General features: G+C 36.5%; 1 protein-coding gene across 1 annotated transcript in view; it reads left to right on the plus strand.

The window, feature by feature from the left end:
- Positions 1 to 20,146, plus strand: part of TRAPPC8 (trafficking protein particle complex subunit 8) — a 48,740-nt gene that overhangs the window by 16,255 nt on the left and 12,339 nt on the right. The window contains exons 11-26 of the mRNA XM_029084559.1: positions 669 to 774; positions 2,992 to 3,123; positions 5,224 to 5,448; positions 6,524 to 6,632; positions 7,374 to 7,568; positions 7,753 to 7,883; positions 9,009 to 9,083; positions 9,787 to 9,913; positions 10,991 to 11,148; positions 11,964 to 12,406; positions 13,976 to 14,123; positions 15,394 to 15,490; positions 16,373 to 16,441; positions 16,556 to 16,596; positions 18,567 to 18,752; positions 19,335 to 19,436. Of these exons, the coding sequence (XP_028940392.1) occupies positions 669 to 774; positions 2,992 to 3,123; positions 5,224 to 5,448; positions 6,524 to 6,632; positions 7,374 to 7,568; positions 7,753 to 7,883; positions 9,009 to 9,083; positions 9,787 to 9,913; positions 10,991 to 11,148; positions 11,964 to 12,406; positions 13,976 to 14,123; positions 15,394 to 15,490; positions 16,373 to 16,441; positions 16,556 to 16,596; positions 18,567 to 18,752; positions 19,335 to 19,436 (2,344 nt within the window). The remainder of the gene's footprint in view (positions 1 to 668; positions 775 to 2,991; positions 3,124 to 5,223; positions 5,449 to 6,523; positions 6,633 to 7,373; positions 7,569 to 7,752; positions 7,884 to 9,008; positions 9,084 to 9,786; positions 9,914 to 10,990; positions 11,149 to 11,963; positions 12,407 to 13,975; positions 14,124 to 15,393; positions 15,491 to 16,372; positions 16,442 to 16,555; positions 16,597 to 18,566; positions 18,753 to 19,334; positions 19,437 to 20,146) is intronic.

Raw genomic sequence — 20,146 nt, forward strand, 5'->3', positions numbered from 1 at the left:
ACCATAACTCATTTTCCCTGTTGCACTTTGAGGGAGGAGGAGGTAGAAGATTTGAGAATGAGACTGAGCATGGGAAGAAGGAGGAGTCATGGCAAGGTGTTTTAGTTTTGGTTTTATTTATCACCATCCTATTCTGTTATTAATTGGCAGTAAATTAATTTAATCATCCCCAAACCAAATCTTTTTTGCCTGTGACTATAATTCGTGAGTGATCTGCCTGTCCTTGTCTCAGCACATGAGCTTTTAAATCTAATTTTCTCCCCCTGTCTTGCTGAGAAGGGGGTGTGAAAGAGCACTAGGTGGGCACTTGATACACACCAAGGTTAACCCAGCACAATTTGCTTCTGGCTGTTGGACTTCTTGTTTATCAGATCACTTAGTTGGTTGGATCACTTTAGTTGATATTTTTATAAATACAATACTGTTGTCAAAAATGCTGTCTAGCTTTAACTTTCAAAAAGTTGCTGTTACAGTATGATAAGACGCTTAATGTGTCAGTCTGTATGTGGCTATTTTGCAGGGGCTGAACTTTCATGTATTTTACTTCAAGAAGGATAAACAACAGAACATCAATCTGATATGATATTGAGAAAATTGTCAGATTTGAGGTGAAAAGTTTTCCATGGTTTATTCTGATAAATATTAATACACATATGTTTTTGCTTTAGGAACATGGTTCTGGCTGAACGATGTGTGCTGCTTAGTGCTGAAATCTTAAAAAGTCAAAGCAAGTATTCAGAGGCAGCTGCTCTTCTGATTCGTTTAACCAGTGAGGTAAAACACCTAATAACAGCTTTTTCCACTCTTGCCCACCTACCCCCACCCCCCTCCCCATTTATTTACTTACACAAGAACTTCTAGATTACATTCTAATTAGTCCTGTGGTATTTTCTAGCCAAAAGTGGCAAATGAGACTCTATAAAGCATAGAGAAAGCCATTTACACCGCAAGTGAAGAAACTAGTACTGTTATGCTTTTTCTTTCTAGTCAAGTTACTTCCTTGACTTATTTAAACATGCTGAATGTGCATTTGTTATCTTTGGCTTTATAAGTAATTTTCTTTGACATCTGCTTAGCTCTTCTATGGCATACTTTCAGTTTAAGCACTCATGGGTTAATAGTATTAGCATATGTGGTGGTTTCACTTGACTGGTAGCCAAACAGCTGCTCACTCACTCCCACCCTCACGGGGAATAGGGGAGGGAGTTGAAGGGGTGAGGGTAAGGAGACTCGTAGGTTGGCATAAGAACAATTTAATAATTGAAGCAAAATAAAACTTAAATGTATAATGATGATATTAAATGAATAATGATGATAATAAAATATACAAATGAATGATATACAGTGCAGTTGCTCACCACCTGCCAACAGAGTCTGGCGCGTTCTCAGATAACGATCCTAGAGGAGAGACAATCCTGAAACAAAAACGGTAGTTCCTGAAGAGCAAGAGCCAGAGAGAGAGCCCCTGCAAGAGAGAGGCACTCATTAATCCACTGAACATGATGTTATATGACATGGAATATCCTATTGGTATATGCAAATGACTGTCTAGCTTATTAATTTAAATATTTCTCACTCCCCCTAGACCTTGCACTTGTAGACTAGCAAAACACCAAGACCTTTGACTTTCTGTGAGAATTGAAAACAGTATGTTATCAGTGTTCTTCTCATAACAAATCCCATGTTGAAACCAAAACACAGCACTATTACAGCTACTAAAAAGAAACCCTGCTCTGTCCCAGCTAAAAACCAGGACAGCACGGCTTGCCATAACCATAATGTGTACAATCCCACATGTAATCAGAAGTTCTCTATAGTTTAACTAAGGCATTACTGTAGTTCAGCTGTTACGAATCATTAGAATCTTACTATGTAAGTGAAAGCTAGTCTGAACACTTCTGTAATTTTAATTGGTGGAAATTAAGCGTGGAATTGACTTCTAACAGCCCAGAAAGGGTCTTGCTTGAAAAGAAGTGAAACAAATGTAATACCAGTAATAGTATAGCATCTTCTATGTAGCTTGACAGAAAAGTCTTAACTGGCAGTTAGTTCTGGTTTTATGGCCAGCTGCACTAAATATGATGCTTCAGAGACTTTTCCTGGGACAGATTAAGCATGGAATAAATTTGCTTAGTTCTCTAGGTTTCTCTTAAGTGTCTTTGTAGCTTCATTCTTACCCTTTCAACTTAAGCTTGCTACCAGAATTTATGTGAGCAGTGTAACTTACTTAAGCAAGGAATTTAAATACTTTGCCTCTGCACAGTCATTTTACAACTTAAAATTATACGTAGTGTGCTTGTGATGCCTTTTGGTAGTTGCAAGGAAAATCTTCATAGGTTACTTTATAGGTGTCTTAGGCTATATTTGTAGTCCAGACACATACTTGGACATCACTGATAGCATGATGTTCAATTGTGGTAAAATCAAGAGGTTCTATTCTAATTGGTAATAAAGCTGTGTCTCAGCATGAGAAGGGAGTAATAATAAAACATTGTTCATAATTAAGAAATCATCCTAGTTCTTGTGATACAAATTCACTAAGTTCCATTACTCCCTCTATTTTTCTTTCATTCTGTTAAAGCTCTCACTTTTTGTTCTTAGCCTTAGTATCTGAAGGGGAAGGGAGGGGTAAAGGTGGCAGAGTGCTTCAGAGGTAACGGTGTTAGAAACTGTAGCCTGAGTAACTGAAAAAGCAGAAAATATTTATTTTGTCACTCATACTGAAACAAGTTTATACATAAATCTCTATGCTGGAAAAAAATACCAGCGTGTTTGGTATTGAATGCTATACATACAAGAAAGTGAAAACTACTTTCACTCTTAATTTCTTTTATATGCACACATATACTTATAATATTTGTATATAAAAGAATCTTCAACTTCACAGCACTGTTGCAGCTCACTGTCCCTGTTAGTATTAAAACAAGGCCACTGTTATCTTTATGTTTGTATTCAACTTTGAGGCTAAATCTCCTTTTTGCTTTTAAATAGGATTCAGATCTTCGCAGTGCACTTCTGTTGGAGCAGGCAGCCCATTGCTTTATAAACATGAAGAGTCCCATGGTTAGGAAGTTCGCATTTCATATGATACTGGCTGGCCATAGGTTTAGTAAAGCAGGCCAGGTAAGTATTATCTTTCTGTGTGGAAAATAAAAAAACATGTTAAATGTATCATTAGTCTGGAAGAATTGCTTAGCTTCTGGTACTTTTGTGTTAGTCAGAAGTATTCACCTGTGTGATCTTCTGAAAATTACTTCTGCATTGATCAACATAGTCTTTTACTTCTGTATTTGAAGTAATGCTGAAGATCACTGAAACTTAAGTGGTGTGCGTTTTAATTTCTGGATCTCAATTTTATACATAGTGAAATAAAAGGCTTTTTATTTTGGTAAAGGAATATTTTTACTCTTGAGATGAGCAAGTTGCAGGAGTTACGGATTTGTTAAACTCTTAATTTATTAGAATAATAGCAAAATTTAGACAACTGATTTTCCTGGTGCCTTAACCACATGTTTTTTTAGTGGAGGTGCAAGCATATGAACAGTTACTACAAGACAAAGTAAAGCATCTCTTTATGGCTGCTTAGACTTAAGTAGCAATTAAACCAATACAAATCAGATTGTTTTTACTTCTGTTCATGTTCCTGTGTAGGCAGCTCTAACTGTGGTAAATAAAGTTTGAACATAACTTGTGTGCTTTATTTCTCCCTCAGCTGTGGGATAGACGCCTTATAGATAGCTTGTGTTTGATTCCCACTAAGGTTAGTCACTGGAGTTCAGTTGTGCAGCGGTCCCTGAATACAGTCGATTTCAGTTTACTGATAAGCTGCAAACCTGTGATTGCAATATAAATTTATTTCTAATCAATAATACAAGAGACCCCAGGCATGAGAGTTCTGTCTGAAGCAAAGCCTCATGGTCTTGGGAGGGTGTTCTCCCACCCCACCCAGTCTTGTCCTTATCATCCTGGTAAGGACCAAAGAAAATATTGTTGTACTCTTGGCTCTGTATTTAAAATCACAGATGTGAAGAAGTATTCCCCCCCACCCCCCACCTTGGCTTTCTTCATGCGGTAGTTTCCATGTCTTTTTTTATGATGATACAGTACTGAGAGGGAGCTATTTATCAGAGTTGGTTTTATTTATTCTTTCATATCTGACTCCTTTGCCTGGAAAAGTGCATGCATTTTGTGAAGCTTTGTCTTTGTCTTCACGTAACAGCTCTCTTTTAATTTGTATCTGATTCTTGTAGGGATTCTGGTTTCCAAGGAATGCTTTTTCAGTGTTACAGTAAATATAGGGTTGGGTTTTTTTGTTGGGGTTTTCCCCCCCCCCCCATATCCTTAGAGGCACCAAAATATTAAATGCTACTGAAGAGAAGTCAGCCAGGCTGCTCAGCTGCATATTGTAATACCATATTTTAACGTCAGTAATGTCTGCTGATGTTAAGGATATACTGCTTCTACTCTGCTGTCATCACCATACCAATCTGAACATATCTTAGATTTTTTCCCTCCATTACTGCTGTAAATGGGGGGGGATGCTGTTCCCCTTTTTTCAGAAGCTACGACTTGCCTGTACAGTGAATGCCTGTGCAGATGTTCAATACCTAGACTTGGGATTGAATGCCTAGGTCCTGATGTATGTACAGGAAAGGAACTTTGGAGCTGGTTGGGAGCAGGGCATCTATCTCCCAGTGGCTGATGCAACTGGTAATTTTGTCTTGTCTATACTGTAGGACTGTGTTTTGTTGGTTTGCTTGGCAGGGGTTTTATCCCAAGTGTGCTTACTGAACAACGATTGACTGGAAGCGTCACACTGAAAGTTCAGTAATGGAAGTGAAGTGAAATGTGCTAAGCCAAGCTTACATCCTGAGGCTTGGCAGTAGAGCTCTGTAGACTTTAGCAGTCAGTACTAAAGCAATGCAGAACACTATTTTAGAAGTAGTCTTCTGTTATTTGCTCTTTTAACTTACTGCCTGTTACACTAGTCTTTGAAAACGTGAATGTAATCTGCAGGCTAGCCTCTGTACTGGAGGAACCAACACTTAATGTTGACCGGCTGTCTGAGGTATAGTTCTGCAGGCATTACACTTGGCATAGTGAGGGTGGTGCTAAAAACTGCAGTAACTTTTCTGATTTACTGTTCAGTCTTCCTAATATTACAATTACAATGAGTGGTTAATGGGATTATTTGAGAAATAATCTTGTTTGTTTTTCTTGCAGAAAAAACATGCCTTACGTTGCTACTGTCAAGCCATGCAGGTTTATAAAGGGAAAGGCTGGTCTCTTGCAGAAGACCATATTAACTTCACTATTGGTCGCCAGTCCTTTACTCTTCGTCAGCTTGATAATGCTGTGTCTGCCTTCAGGCATATTTTGATCAATGATAGTAAACAACCTCCAGCTCAGCAAGGAGCTTTTTTAAGAGAATATCTTTATGTTTATAAGGTAAATGACTTTTCATTGTCTTTATTCCTTGAGTAATCAGTAATTTTATTGCTATTAATTTTCTTTGAAGTCATTAAATTATTTTCTGACATACCTACTTTGTTTCAAGGTTGGTTTTTTATGTAGTTGATGTGTTCATTCTTTTTTTTTTTTCAGACTGCAAAAAACCAAACATGTTGCATCTTGTGTGTGTATTAAGTGTGCTTCCATTGATGGATATTAATATGAGTCTTTGTTTTTATTACAGTAAAATGAACTTTTCCTTTTGAGGGTCATGGCTGAACTGCAGCTTGTGATACTTCATGGTTTTTTTAGAGAACGTGGATCTATTTTGTTTTGATCAATTTATGATTTTTGATGCTTTTGATAATAAACATTTAATAAAGACTAAGTAGGTCTGTCACCTTCTCTGGTACTATAAAATATTCCCCATCCATGCTGTAGTGAATTTTATTCTTTAATAGGGGTTTTCGTAGATCAAGTGACTCATCAAGTTGGCTGTAAGTTCATGAGTGATTCTGGATTGTAGTATACCATGTGCATTATGGGGTGTTTAGTGCCGATACTGCCACACAGCTTGCAGCTGTGTAGTTACTTACTGTCTTTTAAAGCTTGTAAACAGAATTTCTGTAGTGTTTGCTAAGTTATCATAGACCTTACTCAAGATTGGTGTTTGAGTCCACAGCTCAGCTGTGGTGAGTCTTGTGTAAGGTGGTGGTGTAGTGAATGTAGTTTATCAAATTCTGAGTTAGAGTCAAGCTTTGCATCAAATAAAGCTTGTAACAGCCACGCAGCCACAACATGATTAGATTGCTGGAATAAATACTCTCCTTTTTCCATAAAGACTTAATGAATGCTGAACTCTTACTGAAGAAAATACTACTTCACACTGTCAAAGCAGAAGAAACTATCAAAATGGTTGATTGAAATTATTCATTCCATCTTAAAAATACTACCTGTTCAAATGTTGAGTGCCTATAACTTGGCTTCCTTATTCAGTCATTGGTAAGGTACAGCATGGACATTGTGTTTTTACATAATGGCATGACACTCTGTTTTTCCTCCTTTGCTCCAGAACGCAACGCAGTTGTCACCCGATGGTCCCTTACCACAGCTTCCTTTACCGTATATTAACAGCTCCGCAACCCGTGTTTTCTTTGGGCATGATCGAAGACCAGCAGAAGGTTAGAAAATTTTATGTAAATAGACTCCCTTATTTGTGGAACCAAAATATACACAAGAGTTTGTGTAATTAAAAAAACAAAAACCAAACAAACCCCACAAAACTATCATTATGTAAAATTAATGTAACAAATTAACTTCTTAAATAAGTTTTTAAAATAAAAGCTGAAGCTTACTATCTACTTGCTAGATGTTTTCAGACTTCTTCTGTAAATATGAAATCCACATATGTGGATGTGCTGAATTCCCCTATTTTTCATAACTGGAAAGCTTCAATGCAAATCTGTAAAGAACTTCATGAAAGGGTTTATTAATGCCAGTGTTAAAAATCAGCTTTATGTTTAACTTTTCTCTTGGATGAAACGTTTGAAACACTGTGATTCCTGAAGGTAAAGTAAGCTGAGTGGAAATTATGATATAAACCAGGGCTGTACTGTGGGACTGTAGTCTGTTATAAATTAAAAATAATCTGTAAGCTGAGTATACCATGTAGCATGCTAAAATCTTGGAATTCCAGAATTTGGAAATAGATATATACTCAAATGATTCTCAGTGTTGTCTTCCATATGTATATTTCAAAATGTCTTGAAATTCACTGACTTAAATAAATTGTAACATAAAAATGACAGTAACTGAGAGTTTAAAATATTTTAATGATACTTTGCCAGTTGCCATTGGAGCCCTGTGTTGCAACCGTTGCATGCCACTGTTCTCGTCTTCTAAGATTGCCTTACTCCTACTAGGTGAAAAGCAGGCAGCTACTCACATAAGTTTGGATCAGGAGTATGACTCGGAATCATCACAACAGTGGAAGGAACTTGAGGAGCAGGTTGTTTCTGTGATAAATAAAGGAATAATACCTTCAAACTTTCAACCAGCGCAATTCTGTTTAAATCGCTACTCAGATAACTCCAGATTTCCACTTGCTGTGATAGAAGGTAAAGTTAAGATTTATACGCTTCAGAAATAAAGCGAGTTAGATCAATTTGTGCATGTCCTGTGTTATTGTAGATTTAAACCGATGTTCTTGTGCAAGTTATCTGCAGAAAAATGCTTTGATTTAGGTGAACCTTCAGATTGTGGTGAGGATAGCCTGTTCTTATTCTTGCACTTTTTTAATAGAACCAATAACTGTAGAAGTGTCCTTCCGAAACCCGCTGAAAGTTCCACTTCTTTTGACTGATCTTTCATTGCTGTGGAAGTTTCAACCTAAAGACTTCAATGCAAAGCATGATGGAGAAACAAAAGAGCTGGTAAGGAAAGCTTAATCTTTTTTCAGCCAATCCAAACAGCTGCAGTTATGGAATATATATTAACTGAAGTCTTCAAAATTCTGTTGTATGAAAGCAACTGATTTAAGTGTAAATTTTTTTTTTTTAAAGGGGGCGGGGAGGGTGGGAGCAAAAAGGAGTAGATACTGAATTTTGTTATGCATTGTGTAGACTTTCCTAGATCCATGGGGCACAAAGCAGCGAAGGTAACAAATGTACTGTAACGAGTATTGTAATGCTTAATGCCAAGCAAAATACTTAAAACTTTTCATTGTGTGTATACTTACATCTATTTTGAGTCACACAAGCATTGACCAACAGAAATGACTTGCAGTGTCAATAGGTATGTTACTGAATACCTCTTTCTTACTTGAGCTACTGTACGTAGTGAAAGGTGTGTTCTGAAAAACTGTGCTGGTATGACATTGGAACATCTTGGTATCTCAATTAGAAGAAAATGGTAAATTTAATGTATTAAAAATTAATGTTTTGAACACTTTTGATAAACTAAACAGTAGTAAGTAGTTCAACACTTCAACTGATTCTGCCAAAATTTCCCTCTGAAGGAGTGTTCTCACATTCATATTTTTAAAGTTTTAATATGTTCTAATACTGAACATTACAACAAATTCCTTAATAATTTAGATTCCTGGCCAAAAGCATTTGGAACATAGTGATCTCTAAAGGTGCTGTGTTTTCCAGAGTTAGAAATGTGTTTTCATGTAAATAAGTCTCAAGGATTACTGCGTGCTTTCCCTTTTGTTGTGGTCTGAACTGCTACTTTAATGATACGATAAGTACTTCTGTGAGTATCAGTGAAATTGTTTGGGAATGGTTCCAGTTTATAGTGATAATTCTTATTTCTCTCAAGTAAATGTTTACTGAGCTGTCTAGTTGCTTCTTTGATTTAGAAAGCCTGAGAAACGGGGCATACAGCACCTGCTAGTCCTAACTGTCTGCAGTTTGAAATTTTTATGCTTTTTTTTTTTTTTTTTCTCCTTGTAAACCTTAGGAAAGATGTGGGAAGTATTATTGCCATATTTATGAATATTTATGGCACTCCTGCCTGGGTGTAATAGTAAGTGAAAAACCATTTCTTCTTTTCAGGGAACATGTGATGATGATATGATAGGAACTGAAGCAATAGCAGAATTTTTAATTAATAGTGAGGAGACAAAAGTGGTAAGTACTGTCTTTTAAAAACAGTCTTTTCAGTCTCGAACTGTAGTGTGGAATTCAGACCTATGATCTGAACTTAATGCTGAACTTACAGAAGACATTACTGATATATGAAGTACTGGATGTTCTGAATCTCGTCAGTGTGTATAAATATCTGAAGGGAGGATGTGACAGGACAAGAGGCAGTGAGCACAAAGCGAAACATGGGAGGTTCCATCTGAACATCAGGGAACCCTTTTTCTTTTCTTTTTTTTTTTAACTGGGATGGTGACTGAGCACTGGTAACAGGCTGCCCAGAGAGATTGTGGAGTCTCCGTCCCTGGAGCTATGAAAAGCCATTTGGACATGGTCCTGGGCGGCTGGCTCTGGGTGGCCCTACTTGAGCAGGCAAATGGGACAAGATGACCTCCAGAGGTCCTTTCCAACTGCAACCATTCTGTGATTCTGCCTCTGTTAAACATAATTTTTGTTACAATTTAGGATTCTTTCCTAATGTAATAAGCATATCTGTTGTGGAATGGTTTGGTAAATTCTGTGTGTATGAAATTTTGAATCAAGTAAATAACCTGTAGTTATTGTGTGCAGTTACAACTGACGTGCCTATAAAGTAAATGTACCTGTGAGTGTCTTTAGCAGTTGGACATTTAAATGTAATAATACTTTTTTCTAGTAGCAACAACAACAAAAATCTAACATATCTCCACAGGCAAGACTAAAGCTCTTTCCCCACCAAACAGGGGAGCTACATATTCTGGGAGTCGTTTATAATCTTGGCACTGCTCAGGGTGCTGTGACATTAGATGGGATAGATCCTTCTATTGGATTACAGACAGGTAAGTGTGTTATTCTCTCAAGTTGCATATCTCTGGAAGGGGGACACGTGTCTTCTGTGGAGTACAAATAAATTCTGGTTTATAGTGCTGGACTACCATGATATAAGGCCTTCCTTCAGGTAAGGGTGTAGAAACAAAGGAAACAGCTGGAACAGGAAAAGAATGAATTGACACTTGTAGGAATCCCTTGAGAGTCGAAGTAACCTCTGCCAAACCCACACTTGTTGTTCCTTTTAAATCTGTGGAAATTCTGAAACAATTTAAAAAAAAATAAAAATTTAAATATTCCACCTATGCCATGTTGAATCTATAACAACTTTCATTGATTCTTTTGCCATTCATTTTTCTTCTGGGTCTTTTCACTTTGTTAGTTTTCAGCTTTTGTCTAAAAGTTGCACTGAATTTCTTTGCATAAATTCCCAAATTTAAATTTGACTGATAGAATTTTCGGTTTAGCATTTTAACTTTATTTTGGTTCTCTTTCCTTTATATTAACGTATAAATGGGTTATTAATTGCATGTTAATTGATCTGTTTTGTTGAGTCATTAATCTGAGACTCTCACAGGGAAAATTTAGTTGTTGGAGGAGATGGGGATTAAAACACGTTTGAAAGTGTCTAAAAGAGATAACAGAGCTTGTTTAGCTGTCTATGAACTAGAAACTTTTGGAATAAAAACATTTGGAGAGTGGTAGCCTGTATTTGAAGGAAATAAAATGTTTTGGGTGACTTTCCCAGCTTGGCAGAATTAGGAAACAAATACATCACCTTCATGCTCTGTGCCAGGCACCACCCCCCCTTCCCAATTGTAGTGAGACTATTGAAGGGCAGAGTAAGTTCCTTGATGGATAACTGACTGTCTGAACTCGCAATAGAAATGTGTTATGTGTAAGCTTTGAATAGATCTTTGTCAGTGATGCTGCTTAGTCAATGAATACTGCATGTGCCCAACAACAGAAAAATAAAAATTATTTTTGAGATTGGGCAGGGAGCTTTGGGTCACCTCTCAGAAAAAAGTTAGTCATTACTTTAAAAAAAAAAAATTAAAAAAAATCAAACTTTTAAAAAATTGTTTCAGGAAAGTTTGTCTCCAATGGGTTATCTGTACGAGGACGACAAGATTTAGAAATCCAAGGGCCTCGACTTAATAACACAAAAGAAGAAAAAACATCTATTAAATACGGACCTGATCGACGTTTAGATCCCATTATTACAGAAGAAATGCCTTTATTGGAGGTATGTGGCTACTTTCTACTGGCAGTTTTGAGCAAATAGCTGAATCCAGAGCTTATGAATGTAATTCTAACAGTGAAGTTTTAGACTTTGTTAATGCCTACATCTTTCCAGTTAATTTCTAATCTGTCAGTGCCAAATTTCTGTATTTTTTTTTTTCAAGTGAAACTTGAAGCCTCTAAGTTTGTATCCTTCTGAAATTGTTATATTTCTTTTAGAGTTTTAGTTGGCAACAGCTTTTATAGCCATATTTCAAGGTGGGGAGGAGTAGGCAAAGCAGCTTTTTTCTGTTTGCCTGCTATTCATCTAGATTAGTTCAAGTTAGTTAATTAAAACACAGTGGCTTTCCTTACTAGGCTTATTAAAATGGTCTAACTGGTTAATTACAACACTATAAAATAGAATATTTCAGGTGAAGTGACTTAAAATGATCATCTAGTTCAAATGCCTGACCACTTCAGGGCTGACTAAAAGCTAAAGCATGTTATTAAGGGAATTGTCCAAATGCTTCTTTAAACACTGACAGGCTTGGGGCATTGGCCACCTCTCTAGAAAGCCTGTTGCAGTGTTTGATCACCCTCTTGGTAAAGGAAAGTTTCCTGATGTCCAGTTTGAACCTCCCCTGATGCAGCTTTGAGCCAATCTCGTGTGTCCAATGACTGGATCCCAGGGAGAAGAGATTGGCACCTCTCCACTTCCCATCCTCAGGAAGCTGTAGAGAGCAATGTCGTTTGAATATGTTGCTTCTTGTTTTCATGTGCATCTGTAATTTGGCTCAATATTCAGGTTTTTCTTTTCTCCTGTTCTTTTCCATACAGGTGTTCTTTATAAATTTTCCTACAGGGCTTCTCTGTGGAGAAATCAGGAAAGCATATGTAGAATTTGTGAACGTAAGCAAGTGTCCCCTTACTGCACTGAAGGTTGTGTCCAAGCATCCAGAATTTTTTACTTTTGGTGGAAATACTGCTGTTCTAACACCACTAAGTCCTTCAGCTTCTGAAAACTGTAGTGCTTACAAGACTGTTGTAACAGATCCTACCTCCGTGCGTACAGCACTGCTATCTTCAGCTTCTTCTGTAGACTTTGGGGTTGGCACAGGAGGTCAGCCTGAAGTAATACATGTCCCACTTCCTGATGCTGTTCTTCTTCCTGGGGCTTCAGTGCAGCTGCCAATGTGGTTACGGGGACCAGATGAAGAAGGTGTTCATGAAATTAACTTTTTGTTTTACTATGAAAGTATTAAAAGACACTCAAAAATGTGGTAAGTCTTTATCTATCTTTTTCTGTCATTATTAGCCCCTTAATAGCTACTGTGAAGAAAATTAACTGTATTACAGCTAAAACCAGCACATCTGGTCTCTATACTATACATACTCAGGATGATGATGTGGAGCAGGGCTACTTCAGATGAGCTCTAATCACATGAACTGAATGTCTGCTTGTGTCTGAAGCTAGTTCTGAGAAAGAAGCCAAGTTCATGTGCTGTGAGATTGTTCCATAATTTTCCAAAGCAGAGTAAGAAGACAGGCAAGAGTGGATCAGCAATGTACTCTTAAAATCAAACTAAAAGTTGTGACAAATGCACCCTTTGTTTAGATTTTTTTTTTTTTGCAGCTTCGGAAATGCCAAAGTTAAGTTTTCATTTGACTTTAAGCTAGTCTATAGGAATTTGTCCCCCTACAGTGTAGTTATTTTTTTCCTTTTTTTTTTTTTTTTTTTTTAATAACAGAAGTGATTTATCTTCTGAGTTCATAGTATTCAGAAAGTGAGGTGTTTCAGAGAGAGAAGATGGTTGGGGCTTATATTTTTCCCCCTACTGTATTGAAGTTTCCAGGGGAACTTAAGCGATGTGATCTTGTTTAACAGTACTCTTTGTAGACTCAGCATAGCTTTTACACTTTGAAAAAATGATTTAATTTGTGCCACTTGAAAGCTATACAGACATCTGTATACATGGCTGAAAATTAACTGCAAAACTGTTAAGTTTATTTTGTAGATTGTGACACTGTGTGAAGTAGAGTTTGGGAAACCGCTGATTTTCCCCTCCCAAAACAAGTATTGCATGATATTTTGGCATATTTAGTATGTAATGCATATCGTATTTTTACATGCCTCTAGTGTTTCCAAGTGGAAGTTATGGTAACACAAAGCTTCTACGTGAGAAAAGCTCATGTGTTTTGATGGTGTCCAAGAATGGAAGTTTACTTATAAATAGAAAAACAAGAAGATAACTTTTGCAAAGGGCTTGCTGGCCTGGAGGTTGAGCATATCTGGAAAAATGCAGAGTAGTGATGGTTCTAGAAGTAAGCTTCCACGATTCTCCATTCAGGGGAATTTGTTGAATGCAGTGGTATTCTGTCTAAATGCTTTTTAGTAAATGTTTGTGCAGGAGATGTGACTAACTAGTGGGCCTTTTATGACTTGTTTACTCAAAAACTCTGTTTTCAGAAGCATGTGTTGGCATTAAATAGTGTAGTGATATCAGTGTGCCAGTACATGCCTGTTTGCTTTCACTGTGACAGTTGTCTTACATCAGAAATATTTCAAATGTATTTTTTTGTCATGGTAACATGAACTTTTTTCTCCAGTATTTCAGACTGGCTAAGAGACTGCATGTTTGAAAAGCACCTCCAGCAAAATTATTAAAAATAATATAGTTTTGATAGGAAGCTAAGAAGTGACTCTTTGGTTGAGAGGAATAAATTGTCTAATGGCCTTAGTACTGATGGCAACCATAAAAGCTAAACGTCTCAATGACAGATTCTGCACAGCAGTCTTGTTTTTGTTCAGAATGTCTTTTTTGTCTTTTTTTTCTTCCTCTTTTTCCTAGTCATAGAGTATTAAGACACACTGCAGTAATTTGTACTAGCCGGTCTCTGCATATTCGAGCTACCATCTGCAGAAGTAATGCACTTGAGGATGAAGAAGGCAGAGGAGACAATATGTTGGTGTTTGTGGATGTAGAAAATATCAATACTGTAAGTTCTTATTTTTAGTAATAATACTGTTCTAAAGCTTAGCAGACGTGTTACCAGTAGAACCAAGACATAAGTGTGGGGTTTTTTTTTACAACCACCTGCAAACACTTAAGTAAATTTTGCATATTTCATCATTCCAGCTACTGGTTGGAAAGAGTACTAACATTAACTTCTATCTCAGCTCTGTGGGAGTCTGCTATAACTATCTATCCTGGCAAGTTCTAGTACAGTAGTTCAGAGTCTTCTTTCTTTTAGGAAGATTTATTCCAAATTCCTGAATGTTCTTGATGATCACAACTTCCAAGATAGTTCTGAATGATACATCTTGTGTCCCCTGCAATCTTTCAGTGAAAACATTTGGCAGAATTATGGTAATATGAAGTCAGAATTTAAGCTCCAGCTTGAAGGAATCTTCAGTGTTTACATTTATTACCAAATTTTAAAGGACATTTTTTCATCTATAATCCAAATACAGATATATCTGTTGTGATCTGTTGCATTAGCAAAGCAGATGAAAATATTTCAATTTTTCATACCATGCTAATTTAAATTTACCCATTTTTTTGGTAAAGCTGCTCCCATTTTTTCAACCACAAAGCAAGGTAATTGAATCCTCTGTTTATAGAATTCCTAGACACTTAGCTGGTAGTGGAATCACTGAGCTGATTTGTCATTTCCTTTTAAAGGTGTGTATACTTTTTTTTTCCTTTAGCTACTAAAGTGAATATTGTCCACTCCTCGTTTGAAGAGGAAGGAATGTTTTATAAAGTACTTAGCAAGTTAACAGATAAGTGTGTGAGACTTACTTTTCCACTACCACCTCACTCTTTTTCCAAGAAAGGAAACCAACCCCAAAAAACTACTTTTCATTGTGAATATATGTAAAAAAAAAAATAAAAATAAAAATTCTGAGATTTATGACCTAGCAATATTCCTAAAGTAATCTTAGAAACTAAGTGGCCTTGTGGACAGTGTTCTGCATCGAAGTTAAAAGCCTAGGTTTCATTATAGTTGTCGTATCTAAACTGTTAGCTTGTGGGTATTTTTTTTTTAGGGGATCTTTGTTTCCTCTGAATTGGGGCTGTCCTGTGTTAACAGTGGGTCGTAATTCTGTTCTTATCTCTCCTTAATACTGTATTATGGATGATGTGAATAATTAAGTCAAATTAAGATTCTAACAGTGTTGCCTTGCAATGAACACTTACTATGCAATATAAAACATCACAGTTGTGATTGGCCTTATTTGACGTAATTTTTGTTTCTTCCTTAGAGTGAAACTGGTGTTAAAGAATTTCATATAGTGCAAGTTTCAAGTAATAGCAAGCACTGGAAGCTTCAGAAATCTGTTAATGTCTCTGAAGACAAAGGTGTGTATTCTTATCACCAAAAGGATGGCAAGTCTAGGTTTTGCCTGACAAGAGCTATTAAAAGGATCTTACAAGGAATTTAATTTGGTTTTCAGAGTAATTTCTAAAAACTTTGTCCCTTTCAAACATACTCCTGCCTTTCTTTTGTTAGTGTTTTAAGAAATGTATATTGACACATAACTTTCAGACTTTATTAATTTTAGAAATGGGTTTAACTTACAGGTAAATTTTTTCTGTGATGTAGAGAAATCTGCCTATTGACTGATAACTTGCCTCACAAGAAATATGTTTAAGTGTTCCTTCACTTCTAGTTATTTATATCAGTGTTAAATTTAACTAATCAACAGAACATTTGACAAGTGCTCTATTCGGTTATTAGAAATAGACCAGAATTGCTAGTGTTATATCCTGCCTTAGTTAATAGAAGTTGCTAATTTTTGAGAAGGTTAACTACCCCACGTGGAAAAAAAAAAAAGTGCTGTTATCATATCTAACAAATGTTATCTTGTATGCTGACATTTTATATACTTAAAAATTAGTCTAGACTTGTATTCCTCTTGTATTAATATTGAGGCTGAACCAGTCAGATAAACAGAATCTTTTGTCATCTTCCTTCCTTCTTTCTCTGTATCTCCTTTATGTATTATGGCTCACTTCCAGCTCTAGAAGTAGATGGAAGGGGTCAGCAAAAGATGCATCGCCTTTACTACCACGCAGTCACAGAAAATTAATCTTCCTTGTTGCTCTGTTTGGTTAGTTATGTTTCTTGAGTATCATCAGTGTGGTTTTTATTTGTAAAGTTTAAAGACTGACTTTTGGCTAACGAGGAGGGACTCTGGTTATGTTGAGGGGGAAAAAAATCTTGCAACCTTTTTCTTTCAGATACTAAACTTGCCAGCAGAGAGAGAGCGAAGTTATGCTTTAAAGCAGTAAGATGCAAAAACTCAGAAGGTAGGTTTTCTCCTGAATGCAGTAACTTTTTGAAGAAAATACTATTTGCATGATGTATGCTGAAGTTGTGACTTCTCATGATGCTGAAACAATGCTTTCTCTTTTATCCTGTAGAAAATTACACGTTTGCAGACATTGTCTTTGGAAATGAACAGGTAGGTGAACTGGTGCAACTGTGCGTTTTGTCTTGTGCAAAGTATCCCTGTCGTGCAAGTATCCCAGTGAAAGTCTGTTTAAAAAAGAAAAAAAAAATGGAAACAGTGCTTTCATAGTTGAGAAGTTGAGTTTTGCACATCAAAAACTATTGGTATTCTAAGTCAGCTCTCTTTTTCACAAAGAAGGTAAGGTAGCACAGGCTAGTGGATAGTCTGGAACTTTAAGTTTATGACTCCACAGCTGAACTACTTTGGGAGTGCATTGTGATGCTAAATTTTTGCTAACGTTTTTCCTTCCTTTCCAACTCTTCAGAACAGTTATTTTGAGTATTTCACAGTTCTCTAGTTTTCTAGTATAAATCTGTGGATGTCAGATTCTTGTTTTGTCTTGGTTTTTTTTTCCCTTAATTATATTTTTACTATGGTAAGTTAAAAATTTTAATTATAGTTTATTCTAAAAATAATCTGGAAACCTCTAATGGATGTAGGTACCAGAATTTCAAAACTACTAATATAGGTTGCAGTCAGTTCAAGGAGTCTACTTCTTTGATTTTTCTTAAGTTAAAGATTTGAGTCTACCATACTCTCTTAACCTTTGTAAGCATGCAGGTATTGTCTGTCTTGGTACAGTGAATGCTTTTCCAAAACCTGAGGAAAAGTAGGCCACTTGCATCAGATTAGAAATCTATGTTAGCATAGTGGATTTAGCTGGATGTCAGATTGCTTATTTTATACTGAGTGTACATTTTTCATAATATATATTCAGCTTTTAAATGCCAAAGCAAACCTACTCACTACCATTTCATTTCATAGGCTTATAAATTGAAGTTAAGTCTAAAAATCTGAGGTAGATGATTCCTCTTTGCGTTTTTTAAAGTTCAATGAGCTACATGAACTTCAGCTTCTTGTAAGAAAATGTTCTTTAATGGGGATGGGCCCCTATCTTCTAGACAGTTAGTCCAAGAACAGATTGTCTCCATGGGTATGAGTATTCTGGTAATACAACAATTAGCAGCTCTGCAACAGCATATTCTGGAAAGGCTAACATTTTTGAGAGGGGGTGGGCTAGGAAGCTAAAGTTTCTTACTTGCTGTCTCCAAGTATCACTGCTGTCAGTCTTAAAACCACTTCTTTAGCAAGCTCTTAGTGTTGGAAAAGAGAGGGAGGTGGGGGTGGGTCTGTTCAACCAAGGAACAAGGGACAGGACAAGAGGAAATGGCCTCCAGTTGTGCCAGGGGAGGTTTAGATTGGATCTGAGGAATAATTTCTTCACTGAAAGGGTTCTCAGCACTGGAACAGCCTGAGACCCCATCCCTGGAGGGATTTAAAAGACAGGTAGATGAGGTGCTGAGATCTGGTTTAGTAGTGGACAGGTACGGTTGTACTCGATGATCCCCAAGGTCTTTTCCAACCAAATGATTCTCTGATTCTCTCTGATTCTCTGAAAAGCTCAGCACAAATGATGACAGACTTGACAAACAGCACGGTACTTCTGGCTATGCCACTTACGCATGGGGAATATGCTGTGCAATCTCTTATCTTTGCCATTGCTAGAAAAATGTGTGTTTCTAACTTTGATAAATAATTCTAGTTAACCTGAGGAAGATATTAGGCAATACATATGAATTAGTTTGTTAATTAACACTTCAGCTTTTTCCACTACACCTGATATATCGCAGTAGGCTGTCTGGTAGTAATAATGAAATATCTTATTTCCAGTTTTGGTATTTGTAGTTTTAGGCCAATGATCTACAGCTTTGTATCCCTGTGTTATGATAGACAGCTCGTTAGGTAGGGCTGATCTCTAACAGAGCAAACAAGGAAACTAAGACATGTGGCATTCTGTAGGTTTGGAAAGGGAAGCAAAGCAAGGCAATGGAACTGAAATACTACAATGTTGAGCTGTTAGAGTAACTTGTCAGCTTGCATCCTGTTGTGAGAGCACTCTTTCTTGCTTTTTTTTCTTGCAGATAATAAGTTCAGCCAGTCCTTGTGCAGACTTTTTTTTTCAAAGCTTATCCTCTGAATTTAAAAGAGCGCACGTGCAATCTCATACTCATGCATCTCAAAGGGCTGTGAAGCAATCGTTTGATGAGACAGTCAGGTTGATACAAAGATGCAGTGAAGTTGATTTGAACATTGTTGTCCTGTGGAAGGTATGTATGGTTGTGGCCTTTGTGGTAATTTGTCTGTGAAATATGACTGTTAAAAAATAATTTAGTATGATATCCTGAACTTTCAAGCATACTTATACAAAATTTATGGATGAAATTGTTTCTGAAAACAGGCAGATGAACTAAAATGGTATCAAGAAGCAAAGACAGTCTTAATAGTTGTTGCTGTAGTAAGTGTGCTTGAGTGGTTTACATGTCTCTGGTTGCACCCAGTTTTTGTAAGTTCTCTTCTTAAAACAGAAAACTCTGAAATCTTAAACCAAGAGATTCAGTAATGCTTGGTTTTATCATAGAGCTGTAAGAGTGACCCTGTCTGCTTTGAAGAAGAGGGTCTCATTTACCAGAGTGTAAATATTAAGTAGTGAAAATTGACAGTCTGAGTTTCACTAGTTGCCTGTGCATGCAAAATTAAAGCCATACACATAAAATAAATACCTGTCATGCTAGCCTTTAGGTTTTGAACAGTACATCTTCCACTTAAGTTAGGAGAAAAGTCAGTCATTCTGCATTACAAAACTTATGATAGTTTCTGGTCTGCTAATGTCTTTGTATTATATTCTGTAGGCATATGTTGTGGAAGACAACAAGCAGCTTATTTTGGAGGGCCAGCATCATGTTGCCCTTAACACAGTTGGGAAGGAGGCTTTTTCATTTCCTCAGAAGCAGGTAATCTAGCATTAAGTTTTCTTTTACAATTGCTTCTTTTGCAAATTATACTCGATGTGTTTTCTTGTAAATAAGTGGGATCACTTTGGATGCTTTTGTAGAATCTAACATTAGATATGTGTTACTGCTTGAGTAATTCAGACTAACTTCAACTTCGATTAGTCATCTGTATTGAAATAGCCAGGCTCAGTTTGAAGATGAGAAAAGCAATTTACAAGTAAGTATACTAATGCAATTGTTGGTGTAAACTGTTCTGTGGTATTTCAGCGTAGAACTAGGAGCTTATTAATCATATTAAGTCAAAGTTAACATTATTTCACAACAAAGTTAATAGTAAAATGGTAGACTTATTTTTGAGTGTTAAAAAATAAATTTTATAAATTCTTTTACTATACACAACTTAAGTGAAGACCCTTACTGGAAAATGTTAGAACAGCAGAAACACTGGAGCAGTTAAAAAGGCATAGAAAGCTCTGTTGGAATTGATCAATTTACAGCGTATTACTTACTTTTGAAGTTTTATAGCCTGTTTGATTGTTCAAAGAAAACAGCATCTGTGAGAAACTATTGGATGTCTCCTGGTACGTGAATCAGTAACAGCCGTGGAAGCTGTAGATAAGTTTCTGTAAAAACAGCCAGGCGAGATGCAATTTGTATGTGTAAAGAAGACTAATGTGCAAAATAAAAAAGCAAGTCTTGTACTTGCTTAG

Source organism: Antrostomus carolinensis, unplaced genomic scaffold (genome assembly GCF_000700745.2).
Source record: "Antrostomus carolinensis isolate BGI_N321 unplaced genomic scaffold, ASM70074v2 scaffold5104, whole genome shotgun sequence".
Taxonomy (NCBI): domain Eukaryota; kingdom Metazoa; phylum Chordata; class Aves; order Caprimulgiformes; family Caprimulgidae; genus Antrostomus; species Antrostomus carolinensis.